We start from the raw sequence: 13926 nt of genomic DNA on the forward strand, positions 1-13926 counted from the left end.
CTAAAAATCCTAGGGAACCTCTGCAGCAAGAACTCTGTGCCAGAACCAAAAGGGGGATTGTGATGTAAGGGGCTGGGAAAACAGACTTAAATCTTGCACGGCAGTTTATTAACCGCTACAGGTATGAATTCATTAAGGTGGGCGAATACAGGTTTTAAAAGTACTGCTTCCCAGACTCACAATCTGCAGACATGACTTAGAGGGAAAGAAGAGCATAGAGGCGTTCCTAAAGATTTTGTGAGCTGCACCCTGGCTCCCAGCAGGCAGGCTGGCTGTGGTCAGTTAAGCCCTTCTGGCCCATCCAACTCCTCTCCAAGACTCTAGAATACCCAAGGTAAAACGGAGGGAGTCCTTCACTTATAGAAGAGGAAAATGAGACCCAAAGAGATGATATTTGTCCAGTATTCTACAGCTAAAGATTAAAAACAAGAGCTCTTCACTTCCAATGCACTAGTGACTCAGCCTTCCAAACCACAGATGAATTGAAAGCCACCCAACAGATCAAGTTCCCAACCTCAAAGTCCCATCAAAACCAGGGTCATGTTCAGGATGGCATCCCAGTGAAGATCCAATGGTATTGGAGTTGAAGATGAGATGATTTACAAGACAGATGTTTCCAGGGTTGGGATGTAGGCAGATCAGTATCTTTGTTTGGTTCTAAGGCCCTTTATCCAGTACTGAGCCATGGAGATCCTGGTCCAGCCTACGGCAGAGGGGCAGAGAAGCAGTCAAGGAGCAAGAGGTTGGTTTAGAAAAAGGAGTCAAGTGAACTGGAAGAGCTAGAAGACTGGATGTTTAATCAAATATTAGCATCTTTTGATCCCTAACATCCTCTTTTCCACTTGATATAATCATACTTACTGCAGACATATTCCTTCCTTATTCCTAGGGCTGCTCTGAGTCTCCTCTAACCTCTATGCTGTAATTATTTCTTGATGCTTCTGCATTTTTTATGTATATTTTTTTCCTTTTTTCTTGCTGAATGCAGTAGTGTCCTTAATTTCTCTGTGTGTGTGTGCAGTTTGCTCAGATACACCGAAACACCCGAAAGCAGGGTGTTTTAGTTCCTTTATATCTCCCACAAGGTGTTAAGAAAATGGGATTGGCTTTACACATCCCACCCAAACCTTCATCTTTAAGTGCAGGACTCACTGCCTGACAGCTTCAGGGATGTGGACTTGATCCAGGGAGATGAGTTGGGCCAGCTCCCTCAGGCTGTCCAAAAAGCGTATCTTTCGTGTGAACTTGGAACTGAAAAGAGAGAGTATATCAAATATGTTTTGTACTGGGAGGATGGTTCTTAGAGACCCTTACAAAAGGAAATGTGGTAAGTAGAGTGGTTAAGGCAAGAAAGGGCAAGATCTTTCTTAATTTTTATTTTGAAAATGGAGAGTAGGAGAATCCTTGTCCCAGACCTAGTACCTGATGAAGGGCCGAAGCAGTGCCAGAAATGCCTTCACATACCATGTGGCATGGACAACCACAAGGGCTCTCAGGTTTTTCCGAAGCCTGAAGAAGAATAAAATATCATCCCATTTCTTCTTGTTCCACCTTCAAACCTGAAGATCAGGTGGAGCTATCTTCTGTAATGCAACCATCTTCTAAAATGCAACCTCCTTGGCTAATTTCTAATATTCTCTGGTGACTGGGTATAATCCTCATTCCTTTGGCTGCAATCTCAGCTCCATCCATTGTATTCAACCTTCCAGCTCCTCATTTTTAGGAAACTCTCCTTTCAGAATCTCTCAGCCTGGTCTTCTCTACCCATTTTCCCCCTGCCCATACTCTCACATAAGTTCTTCCTGCAAACTTCTCTATCCCACCCTGACCAAGCCTATTTTAAAAATTCCAAATGGGAAAAAAAAAAAAAATTCCAAATGGAAAAAAAAAAAAATTCCAAATGGAAGACCAGTAAGGAGGAAAAGAAGAAAAGGAGCAAAAAGAAAGAAAAAAGTAAGCAAAGGGAAGATGGTGAAAACTAAGGAGAAAAAAAGAACATCAGGAGGAAAAGAAACATACAAGTTAGGGATGAAGGAAGAGAAGAAAATAGACATGTGGAAAATGAAGTAAACGGCAAAAACCGAAAAAAGGGAAGAGCACTTTCTATGTGCCAGGCAATATGCCAGATTGATTTACCTGATTTTCACAAAGGCCAAGTAGCAAAGGTATTATCATTGCCATTTTACAGAGAAGGAAACTGAAATGCTAAAGGCTTGTTCAAAATTATATAGCTAGTAAGTGGTTAAAGGTGAGACTTGAAATGGTTTCCTGACTCTAAAAGAGAGCAAGCAGAAGACAGGAGATGCATGGGAAGGGGTGTAGAGGGACCAAGAAAAGATGAAGGGACTAGATAGAAGAAAGAATGGAAAGATGGAAAAAAAAAAGAAGAAGAAGAGGGAAAGTTATAGCCTTCTCTCTCATCCTAAGGACTCACCGCCTATCCAGGGTACGGTAACACTGGCGTATCCAGCTCAGAGGTGGAACTTGGGCCCTGCTTGTGCCTCCGCTCAAGTGAACAAGCAGATAATTTTCAGCTACCAGCAGCTCCAGAGTTCCCACCATATATCTGAGGAGACAGTATTGTAAGGAAGGTATGTGCTGGGTGTTTCAGAGTAAGAACATTAATTAGTATAGAGTCTTCAATCAGCCACTGATCTGGATGCGGCTCTTTTACTTTTCCCTTCCTAATGTCCTCCCGGTACCCCCTCAGGCTTTCCACCTTACCTAAACAAATGTTCCATGACATAGTTGTAGTTGGGGATGCTGCTTTGGGGTAGATAACAGGAAGCAAAGAGGATGACAGCATTGAGGCCATCACCATGGTAACCTGGAAATGATTAGGGAAAATTCAGGCCACAGATATGTATTGAGAGACAGTACATCTTTTATATGGAGGGACACTGAGGGTCTCTGGGAGTTATAGGAAAGATGCTGAGACCAACAGCTAAGTCTCCAGCTTAGGTATTTCAAGAAGCTATAGTTTTATCCCTCTACTTCCTCTAGCCATTACCTCCATGAGATAGGACTTTCTTATAGGGCTCAATGATGGTCATATCCACTCGTCGCTCCCACTGTCCTGTTCGGAACACCCTCCAGCGATGACCATCTTCTCCAGCCACATCCCACATGCAACCCTGGCCCAGTCTTTCTGCTGCTTCACTGGCCCCCAGACTCTCTGCCCGGGGTAGCTCATCTAAAACAGAGGAGTAAGGAAAGGTCAATGTGGTCAATCTCCCCTCTTCACTAACTTGTAACTTCTCTAGATCGCTAGAATTTACTACTCCAAACCTCTCATTCCTCAATCTTTTTCCTCTCTTTTCAGAATCCCTCAGCCTGGTCTTGACTCCTAACTCTTTAGCCCCTGTATGTAGTTAACCCAAGCCCTTCCTGGTCTCTTTTTCATTATCCTCACTTATTCACTAGAGATGGCCTTGGGGTGAACTTGCACTATGGCAGGTCTGCGGCTCTTACTAGTATCAGGTTTGTATACCCTTCCCATATTCTCTTTCTTCCCTACCTTCCCCAGTACTGGGGATTGAACCCAGGGGTACTCTACCATTAATACCATTAAGCCATATCTATGACCCCCCCATTTTTTTTAGGTACCTGGGATTGAACCCAGGGACACTTAACCACTGAGCCACATCTCCGGTCCTTTTTATATTTTTATTTAGAGACAGGGTCATGCTGAGTTGCTTAGGGCCTCCATAAGTTGCTGAGGCTGGCTTTGAACTCTCATGATCCTCCTCCTGCCTCAGCTTCTCAAGCTGCTGGGATTACAGGCATAAGCCACGGTGCCTAGCATCCCTGGCCCTTTTTTTTTTTTTTTTTGGTACCAGGAATGGAACTCAGGGACACTCAACCACTGAGCCACATCCCCAGCCCTATTTTATATTTTATTTAGAGACAGGGTCTCACTGAGTTGCTTAGCACCTTGCAGTTGTTGAGGCTAGCCTTGAACTTGGAATCCTACTGTCTTAGCCTCCCAAGATCCCTGGCCCTTTTTGAGACACAGTCTCACTAAATTGTGGAGGCTGGCATCAAACTGTTACCTTCCTGCCTTAGTCACCACCATATTCTCTATTTCTTTACATGCTTCATCTATTCTCATGTCTTCAGTTACCATCAGCAAGATTATGACTCTCAAATTTGCCTCTTTAATGCCAACTTCCCTCCTAACTTCTGATCCATATCCCTGAATGCCTAGAGTACACATCTCCCTTTTGTGTTTCCCTATTATCAACAAGTCAGATTCAAAACACAACTCAAAATTATTCTTTTTCTTTTTCCCATATTTCCTGTTTTTTTGTTGTTGTTGTTGTTTTTGGGGGGCGGTACCAGGGACTGAACGCCAAGCACTTAACCACTGAGCTACATACCCAGCCCTTTTTTGTTTTTTATTTTGAGATAGGGTCTCACTAAGTTGCTTAGGGCCTAAGTTGCTGAGGCTGGCTTTAAACGTGTGATCCTCCTGCCTCAGCCTCCTAAGTCACTGGGATTACAGGCATGTGCCACTCTGCGTGTTCAGGAATGATTCCATCCATCTAGTTGCCTGAGGAAGAAAATTAAATGTCTTCTGAGATTCTTTCTTATCTATCATCTCTCAAACCAACTGGACCCCACTTCCTCTTCTATCCACTTCCATAATTTTCTTTTCTTTGGTACCAAGGATTGAACTCAGGGGCAATCAATTACTGAGCCACATCCCCCAGCCCTATTTTGTATTTTATTTAGAGACAAGGTCTCACTGAGTTGCTTAGTGCCTTGCATTGCTGAGGCTGGCTTTGAACTCACATTTCTCCTGCCTCAGCCTCCTGAGCCAGTGGGATTACAGGTGTGGGCCACTGTGCCCAGCCATAATTTTCTTTTGTCATTTTTTTTTTTTTTTGGTACAGGAGGTTGAATTCAGGGTTGCTTAACCATTAAGTCACAATTTCAGCTATTTTTACTTTTTATTTTGAGACAGATTCTTTCTAACTTGCTTAAGGCCTTGCTAAGTTGCCGGCTTTGAACTTGTGATTCTCCTGCTTCAGCCTCCCAAACTGCTGGGATTATAGGCCTGGGCCACTAGGCTTCTCACCTGGTCTTGGTACTACCCTCCTATCTGCTTTCCCTGTGTTTACTTCATTTTCCTCAATCCACCCTCTAAACTACTGTTAGAGAAATCTTTCTTTTCTCTCTACTTTTTAATTCAAATTATAACATACTACAGGGTATCCTTCTCTTGGGACTCTTCCCCTTTTGGGAACTGTGTTTTCTTTCTATTACTCTAATAAATCCTGTTACTTTGCTCTCAAAAAATAAAAAATTATAGTGTACCACCACATCCATCATCTGGTATGATCTTTCCATGGCAATAAAGAGCCGTCTCAGTGCCTAGCATGTGTGAAGCACTGGGTTCAATCTTCATTACCACATTAAAAAAAAAAGAAGACGACACTAAATAAAATAAAGCATGCTGTCCATCTATAGCAACAACAAAGAACTGTCTAGTCTAAAAAAAATATTTGCAATGGTATTGCAGGTGTAGATAGATAGTATAGCACTTACATAGCATACATGAGACCCTGATTTCCCCAGCACCACAAAAAACAGAGAAAAAAAAAGAAAAGAAACTGCATAATATTTAGCATTCCATTTTATGGATGGAATACAATTGAATTTATACTGTACTGAGGGATTTTTAGTTTGTTTCCAGTCCTTAAAGTATCATTAAAGCCAGGTAGGGTGAAACATTCCTGTAATCCCAGCTACTGGGGAGTCTGAGGCAGGAGAATGACAAGGCCAACCTTGACAACTTAGTGAGACCCTATCTCAAAATAAAAAGGTCTGGGACTTTAGCTCAATGGTTGAGTGCCTCTGAGTTCAATCCCCAGTACCAAAAGTCATTAAATTTGACTATAATTAAAACCTTTCAATGCTCCACATTGTCTATAATATAAAATCTAAACTCCTTAACATGGAAACAAGGACATGTATGATTGGGCCTTTACCTGCCTTACCCAGCACTATCTTTGGGTATACATTTTTGTTTCACCTCAGAGCCTTTCATCTGTAAACAGTCATGCTTCATACTATGAATTCCATAACTTGCCATGCAATTGATTGAGCTGCTGCTTCCACTTTGAATGCCCTTTCTCCAAATACCTGTTAAATATCAACTTCAGTTTTTTATTATTATTGTTATTATTATTATTATTGTTATTATTATTTTTAGTTGTAGATGGAGAGCATGCCTTTATTTCATTAGTTTATTTTTATGTAGTGCTGAGGATCGAACCCAGTGCACCACACATGCTAGGTAAGCACTCTGCCACTGAGCTACAGCCCCAGTCCCAGTTTCAGCTTTTAACCTCAAGCTTAGAATCACCTCCTCTATGAAGTCTTTTCTAAACATCTTTAAGGCAGAACAAACCTCTTCTTTTTCTGTACTGTATGCTGTGCAAATGTAGATCATATTTTTGGTACTGGGGATTGAACTCAGGGGCAATTAACCACTGAGACATATCCCCAGCCCTTTTTATATTTTATTTAGAGTCAGGGACTCACTGAGTTGCTTAAGCCTTCACTAATTTGCTGAGGCTTCTTTGAACTCATGATCCTTTTGCCTGGCCTCCTAAGCTGCTAGGATTATAGTGCACCACTGCGCCTGGCCAGATCAGAACATTTAACTGCAATCTAGAACCCCATTCCTAGCTGAATGGTAACATATAACAGGCACTCAATAGAACCACCTCTCTCCTCTACTCTTGACTATTTCACATCAAATCTATAAACTCTACCTTTCCCATCTGAAGAAATCAATTTTGCTACCTTTCCTTTTATCTAACATCAGTCCCATTAAATCCATCCTGAGTTTCTTTTTATATTGATTTCTACTTCTCCTCCCTCCCCGGCACTGGGGATTGAAGCCAAGGGCCCTCTATCAATGATCAACAGCCCCAGTCCTTTTTATTTTGAAACAGGGCCTTGCTAAATTCTTGAGGCTGGCCTCAAACTTGCTATCCTCCTGCCTCATCTCTTGAATCACTGCAATTACAGGTGTGCACCACAGTACCCATGTGCTACTTCTTCCTTCTTCTCTTCCTTTTTCTTCTTCCCTTCATCCTCTTTATTTATTTATTTAAATTTTATTTACTCTGGGCTAGAAGAGTAAAAGCAGGCAGAGAGCGAGGCTAAAAGCTTCGAGCCACATATCAATTTATCAGCTGTCTCTCCCCACCATGATTTTATTACCTGTGTTCCTTTTTCCCACCTCTTTCCTTCAAGTCCTTCCTTTTTTTAAAAGCTCACTAGCCACATTAAAATTATATGCAACAGGTCTGGGGCTGTAGCTCAGTGGTAGAGTGCTTGCTTTGCAGGTATGAGGCACTGGGTTTATCCTCAGCACTAGATAAAAATAAATTTAAAAAATAAAGCTATCTTGTCCATCTACAACTTAAAATACATATATATATATAAAATGGCCAGGGGCTGGGGCTGCAGCTCAGTGGCAGAGTTCTTGCCAGCACGTGCGAGGCACTGGGTTCGATCCTCAGCACCACATAAAAATAAAGAAAGATACTGTGTGTTATCAACAACTTAAAAAAATATTTAAAAAAAATTTGTTTCCCACCTTCCCATTCAAATTCATGTCCACTGTCCAGCTGCTCTGAGTCTGAAGGTGTCTCTAATTCATCTACTTCCAGGTCTGAACTGCCATCAGAAGAGGAAGATGCAGAGTAGGTGGGAGAAGCTCCATCATCTCCAGGCCCCGCAGTAAGATTCAGCTGCAACTCTGGGGCAGAAAGTCGTTTCCGCATGAGGCGCTGGCCACACAGGGCTAAAGTATTGGGGGTACCTGGTTTTGGAGGAGAAAACAAACAAACAAAAACAATAGCAACAACAATAACAACAAAAAAAAAAACAGAAAGGTATGAGTCGAGGAGTGCTGCTGGTGGCTGGAGTTCCTTATGTATGAGTAGTGATACAGGGTGAGTACTGAAGAAGGAAGCGACTCAGGGGACATTTCGGGAAGGGGAATGAAACTACGAAGGGATAGTGGTAGCACATACCAACACTGAACTAAAATAAAAAACTTGACCCCTGTTTTTTACATCACCTACCTGGCTGTGAGTCTCTCTGAGGGTCCTCAGGATCTCCAGAAGGGCCAGTCTCCTCAGGAAGCAATCTAGAAGGGAGAGTAAAAGCAGACAGAGAGCGAGGCTAAAAGCATCGAGCCACGTATTCATCAGCTCTGTTATCAGCTATGTTCCTTTTTCCCACCTCTTTCCTTCGAGTCTAATTCTTCCTCCCTGCTCTCCATTTGTGACCACTTTTCCTTTCACCCAGCCTTCCTCCCACTTCCTCACCTAGGGAATTCTTCATCTTGCCATTCTTCCTTCAGTTCCAATTCCTCGAGTCGCAGGGCGACTGCTTGTTCTGTTGCTTCTGCGTCTTCCCTAACCCTAAGATGGTCCCCAGAAGAAAAGATTATCATGAAAAAACCTGGAGAGTGTCTTAAGGGAGCTGGATATACAATGGAATGGAAAACAGTTTGTGAACCATGACCAAGTGGGATTCATCCCTGGGCTGCAGGGCTGGTTCAATATACAGAAATCAATAAATGTAATTCACCACATCAATAGACTTAAATAAAAAAACCATATGATCATCTCGATAGATGCTGAAAAAGCATTCGACAAAATACAGCATCCCTTTATGTTCAAAACTCTAGAAAAATTAGGGATAACAGGAAATTACCTCAAAATGGTAAAAGCTATATACTCTAAGCCTCAGGCCAGCATCATTCTAAATGGAGAAAAATTGAAGGCATTCCCTTTAAAATCTGGAACAAGACAGGGATGCCCTCTCTCACCACTTCTATTCAACATAGTTCTTGAAACACTAGCCAGAGCAATTAGACGAAAGAAATTTAAGGCATAAATATAAGAAAAGAAGAACTTAAATTAGCACTATTTGCTGATGACATGATCCTATACCTAGCAGACCCCAAAAATTCAACCAAGAAACTTCTAGAACTAGTAAATGAATTCAGCAAAGTGGCAGGATATAAAATCAATACCAATAAATCAAAGGCATTCCTGTATATCAGTGACAAATTCTCTGAAATGGAAATGAGGACAACTACTCCATTCATAATATCCTCAAAAAAAAAAAATACCTGGGAATCAACTTATCAAAAGAGGTAAAAGAACTATACAATGAAAACTACAGAACCCTGAAGAAAGAAATAGAAGAAGACCTTAGAAGATGGAAGGATTTACCTTGCTCATGGATTGGTAGAATTAATATTATTAAGATGGCCATACTACCAAAAGCACTTTACAGATTCAATGCAATTCCCATCAAAATCCCAATGACATTCCTTGCAGAAATAGAAAAAGCAATCATGAAATTCATCTGGAAAAACAAGAGACCCAGAATAGTTAAAGTAATTCTAAGCAGGAAGAGTGAAATTGGTGGTATCGTGATTCCACATTTTAAACTATACTATAGAGCAATAGTAACAAAAACAGCATGATACTGGCACCAAAACAGGCTGGTAGACCAATGGTACAAAATAGAGGACACAGAGACAAATCCACAAAATTACAACTACCTTATATTTGACAAAGGTGCTAAAACCATGCAATGGAGAAAGGATAGCATCTTCAACAAATGGTGCTGGAAGAACTGGAAATCCATATGCAACAAAATGAAATTGAATCCCTTTCTCTCACCATGCACAAAAGTCAACTCAAAATGGATCAAGGAGCTAGGAATCAGACCAAAGACTCTGCGTCTAATATAAGATAAAGTTGGTCCTAATCTTCATCATGTGGGGGCAGGCCCCAAATTTCTTAATAAGACACCTAAAGCACAAGAGTTAAAACCAAAAATCAACAAATGGGATGAATTCAAAAAGTTTTTTCTCAGCAAGAGAAATAATATGCGAGGTGAATAGGGAGCCTACATCCTGGGAACAAATTTTTACCCCTCAAACATCAGATAGAGCCCTAATCTCTAGAGTATACAAAGAACTCAAAAAGTTAAACAACAAAAAAGCAAATAACCCAATCAACAAATGGGCCAAGGACTTGAACAGAAACTTCTCAGAAGAGGATATACAATCAATTAACAAATACATAAAAAAATGCTCACCATCTCTAGCAGTCAGAGAAATGCAAATTAAAACTACTCTAAGATACCATCTCACTCCAATAAGAATGGCAGCCATTATGAAGTCAAACAACAATAAGTGCTGGCGAGGATACAGGGAAAAAGGTACACTCATACACTGCTGGTGGGACAGCAAATTGGTGCAGCCAATTTGGAAAGCAGTATGGAGATTCCTTGGAAAGCTGGGAATGGAACCACCATTTGACCCAGCTATTCCCCTTCTCGGACTATACCCAAAAGACCTAAGAAGAGCATACTACAGGGACACAGCCACATCAATGTTTATAGCAGCACAATTCACAATAGCTAGAATGTGGAACCAACCTAGATGCCCTTCAATAGATGAATGGATTAAAAAAATGTGGCATTTATACACAATGGAATATTACTCTGCACTAAAAAATAATAAAATCATGGCATTTTTCAGGCAAATGGATGGCATTAGAGCAGATTATGCTAAGTGAAGTTAGCCAGTCCCTAAAAAACAAATGCCGAATGTCTTCTCTGATATAAGGGGGGGTGACTCAAAATGGGATAGGGAGGAAGAGCATGAGAAGAAGACTACCACTAAATAGGGAAGAGAGGTGAGAGGAAAAAAGAGGGAGAAGGGGAGTTGCACAGAAGATGGAAGGAGAACCTCATTGTTATACAGATTACATATATGATATTGTAATGAGAAAAAGAAAAAAAAAGTGTGTCACATTAGATTGGATAGAAAGAAAGGATGGGAGAGGAGAGGAGTAGGGAGGATACGAAGGGCAGCAGAACAGAATAGACAATATGATTGATGTATGTACATTCCATGTATGTATTATATATCAAAATGCATTCTACCGTCATGTATGACTAAAAAAAAATAAATAAAAATTTTAAAAAAAGAAAACAGTTTGTGAGATACAGGGTAGACCTTAAAAAGAACTCAGCAATTCAGGAGGCTGAGGCAGGAAGATCACAAGTTTGAGGCTAAACCAGCCTCAGCATATTAATGAGATCCTGCCTTAAAATGGAAATTATAAAGGACTGGGGATGTAGCTCAGTGGGAGAGCAACCCTGAATTCTATCCTCAATACTAAAAAGAACTCAGATTTCTTGTCTCCTATATAGAAGTTTCTCCCATCTTCTCCACTTGCTAGAAGAAGATCACCTACTTCCTGCTGGGTTTAGGAGCAGAGGAAAGAGAGAATGTAAAGCTAATCTTATTCACCTGTAAAGCAGTGACTCCACCTATAATGCAAGGGTGAGAGATGACCCACATTACAATTGGCTTGAACCCAGAGACACTCCCAGCTATCCCTGGGCAGTTGGCTAAGATGGCACCTAGTCAGGCCTGCCTTTTCTCTACCATGCAGGGGAGTGGATGGGGAAAATATAGCCTAAGTAGAGGCACTGGGAAGACGGGAAGAAGGGAAGAAGGAAGAGATGGTTATTTTGGAGGGTGGGAGTTAGAAAGTAAATAACATAGGCCAGTTACACTGTCATACACCTATGATCCCAGCTAGCTACTGAAGAGGTGGAGGCAGGATTATTGCACGTTTGAGGCCAGCCTGAGCAATTTAGTGAGATGCTGTCTGAAAGTAAAACTAAAAAAAAAGAACTGGGACTGTAGCTTAGTGGTAGAATGTTTGCTTAGCATGTGTGCACCTCTGGGTTTAATGCCCAATACAGAGAAAGAGGAAAGCCAGGCAGAGTGGTGTACGCCTGTAATCCAGCAGCTCAGGAGGTGGAGATGGAGGACTGTGAGTTCAAAGCCAGCCTCAGCAAATTAGTGAGGTACTAAGCAATTCAGTGAGACTGTCTCTAAATAAAATACAAAATAGGGGGGGATGTGGCTTAGTGGTCAAGTGCCTCTGAGTTCAATCCCCCAAAAACCCCACCCCCACAAAAAAAAAAGAGGGGAAAAAACAAAGAACATGGGAAGATCTATCAGAACACAAAATACAGAACCTTCCTTTTTTAAAAAACCAGTTATAACCAGAATAGTTACTCAAGAGACTAAGGCAGAGAATCACAGGTTCAAGGCCAGTCTTGGCAACTTACCAAGACCCTCAGCAACTTAAGGAGAAACTATCTGAAAATAGAAAATAAAAAACAGGGGCTGGGGGTGGGATGGGGTTGTGGTTCAGTGGTAGAGCGTTTGCCTAGCATATATGAGGCACTGGATTCTCAGCACCACACACAAATAAATAAGTAAAGGTCCATCAATAACTAATTAAAAAATTGTTTGTTTGTTTGTTTGTTTTTTTAAAAAGGGGGACTACTGGGGACATAGCTCAGTCGGTAGAGTGCTTGCCTTCCATACACAGGCCCTGGGTTCAGTCCCCAGCATCACAAAAAAGGGGGTGCTGGGGATGTAGCTCAGGTATAGTGTCCCTGGGTTCAATCCCTTGTTATTTTGTGGGTTTTTTTTTTTAAGATTTTTTAAAAAGATGGACACAATATCTTTATTTATTTTATTTTTTATGTGGTGCTGAGGATGGAACCCAGTGCCTCACACGTGCTAGGCAAGCACTTTACACTGAGCCACAACCCCAGCCCCCATCAATCCCTTGTTATATAAAAACAAACAAAAAACCCCCAAAATAAACCCATAAAAAAACTCAGTTCCTTACCATATTTACATTTCTTACTTGAGATTACCCTATCCCTTTTCTGAAAGTTCTTACACAATTCTCTTTTGGAGGAACCCCTGAAACCTGGGTAAGGGTTGGATAGGAAGGTCTCTCATTCCATTTCCAATCAAGTGAGCCAGGATCTTACTTACCTAAGATCTAATGTCTTTCTTGTTTCTTCCTGTACAGTTCCCATCTTCACAGGTATTCCTGTCTGTTTTAAACACTTAATGTTGCGAGGGAGCTGGTTGTCCCAGCCCCTAAGACTTCTTTGCCCTTTTCTGTCTCAGCTGTTGCTCTGGCCTCTGAGGAGGAGGTGTAGAAGGGAGGTAACCTCATCTTCAAACAGGTTTTGCCACCTCACCTCCCAAGGAGCCGGTTTTCCCAAAAGAAAAGCCCTGCCTCCTGTGTGGGGGCGCGTTTTGGGGAGGAGAATGTTTTCCAGGGTGGCTAGTTTTGGGTGAGTCTAGGAAGGCAATTTGTTCTCCTTTTCAGATTTTTTTTAAAAAATTTTTTAAATATTTTTTTTAGTTGTTGATAGACCTTTATTTATTTGCTTATTTATATGTGGTACTGGGAATCGAACCCAGTGCCTCACATGTACAAGGCAAATGCTCTACCTCTGAGCTTCAACTCCAGCCTCTCCTTTCCAGATTCTTTATAACCTTCTGGAAGCTGCTTTAAAAGCAAGGTGTGGGGTCGGGGGCAACAGTATAAAAACCGTTTTGTTTATAAGACTATATCCTTGGGCCTATTTTTCAAGGGTAAGCAAAACTGGGAAGAAAGAAGTATAAGACTGGTTCTAGGAAAAGAAACAAAGGGAAAAAAAGACTTAGGATGAGGGGAGACAGAGCTGGCTGCTCCTTATTCCTTAAAGAAGACCAGAATCCGGGTGCAGTGGTGCAGACTGCAATCCCAACTGTTCGAAAGGCCAATGCAGGAGGGTGTCAAATTTGAGGTCAAGCTGGGCAGCTTAGTGAGACCCTGTCTCAAAATTAAAAAATTTCAAAAGGGCTGAGTGGGGGAATGCCCTGGGTTCAATCCCCAGTACAATTAAAAAAAAAAAAAAAAAGAAGGAGACAACAAGTACAGTAGGAAGAAAGGAGATGAATCTGTAGGAAGCTGAAACAATTACTAAATTGAGGGGGAAAGCCTT

General features: G+C 41.4%; 1 protein-coding gene across 2 annotated transcripts; it reads right to left on the reverse strand.

Annotated features, from left to right (window-relative positions):
- Positions 1-86: 86 nt before the first annotated feature.
- On the reverse strand, positions 87-13803 carry Bnipl (BCL2 interacting protein like). Of its 2 annotated transcripts, XM_046421597.2 has the most exons (10): positions 12923-13803; positions 8352-8447; positions 8106-8170; positions 7616-7840; positions 3011-3193; positions 2725-2827; positions 2435-2566; positions 1423-1509; positions 1153-1251; positions 87-703 (listed from the first exon to the last, which is right to left on the reverse strand). In XM_046421597.2, exons 1-10 carry the CDS (start codon positions 12964-12966, stop codon positions 658-660), a joined length of 1080 nt encoding a protein of 359 aa, XP_046277553.1. In that variant the 5' UTR covers positions 12967-13803; the 3' UTR covers positions 87-657. The 2 variants fall into 2 exon arrangements, with proteins under 2 accessions (XP_046277553.1, XP_058427974.1); XM_058571991.1 differs by lacking the exon at positions 8352-8447.
- Positions 13804-13926: the final 123 nt, after the last annotated feature.

This window comes from Marmota monax, unplaced genomic scaffold, assembly GCF_021218885.2.
Source record: "Marmota monax isolate L192 unplaced genomic scaffold, Marmota_monax_Labrador192_F-V1.1 WCK01_AAM20220418_F8-fsc00108, whole genome shotgun sequence".
In the NCBI taxonomy this organism is placed as follows: domain Eukaryota; kingdom Metazoa; phylum Chordata; class Mammalia; order Rodentia; family Sciuridae; genus Marmota; species Marmota monax.

Bases quoted from the DNA above. Each gene is read 5' to 3' on its own strand.
- Bnipl (XM_046421597.2), bottom strand. From the start codon at position 12,966: ATGGGAACTGTACAGGAAGAAACAAGAAAGACATTAGATCTTAG. The intron at 7,841-8,105 runs GTAGGTGATGTA...CTCCAAAACCAG, and splicing joins TCAGAGAGACTCACAGCCAG to GTACCCCCAATACTTTAGCC. The intron at 2,828-3,010 runs GTAATGGCTAGA...AATCATTTCCAG, and splicing joins GAAAGTCCTATCTCATGGAG to GTTACCATGGTGATGGCCTC.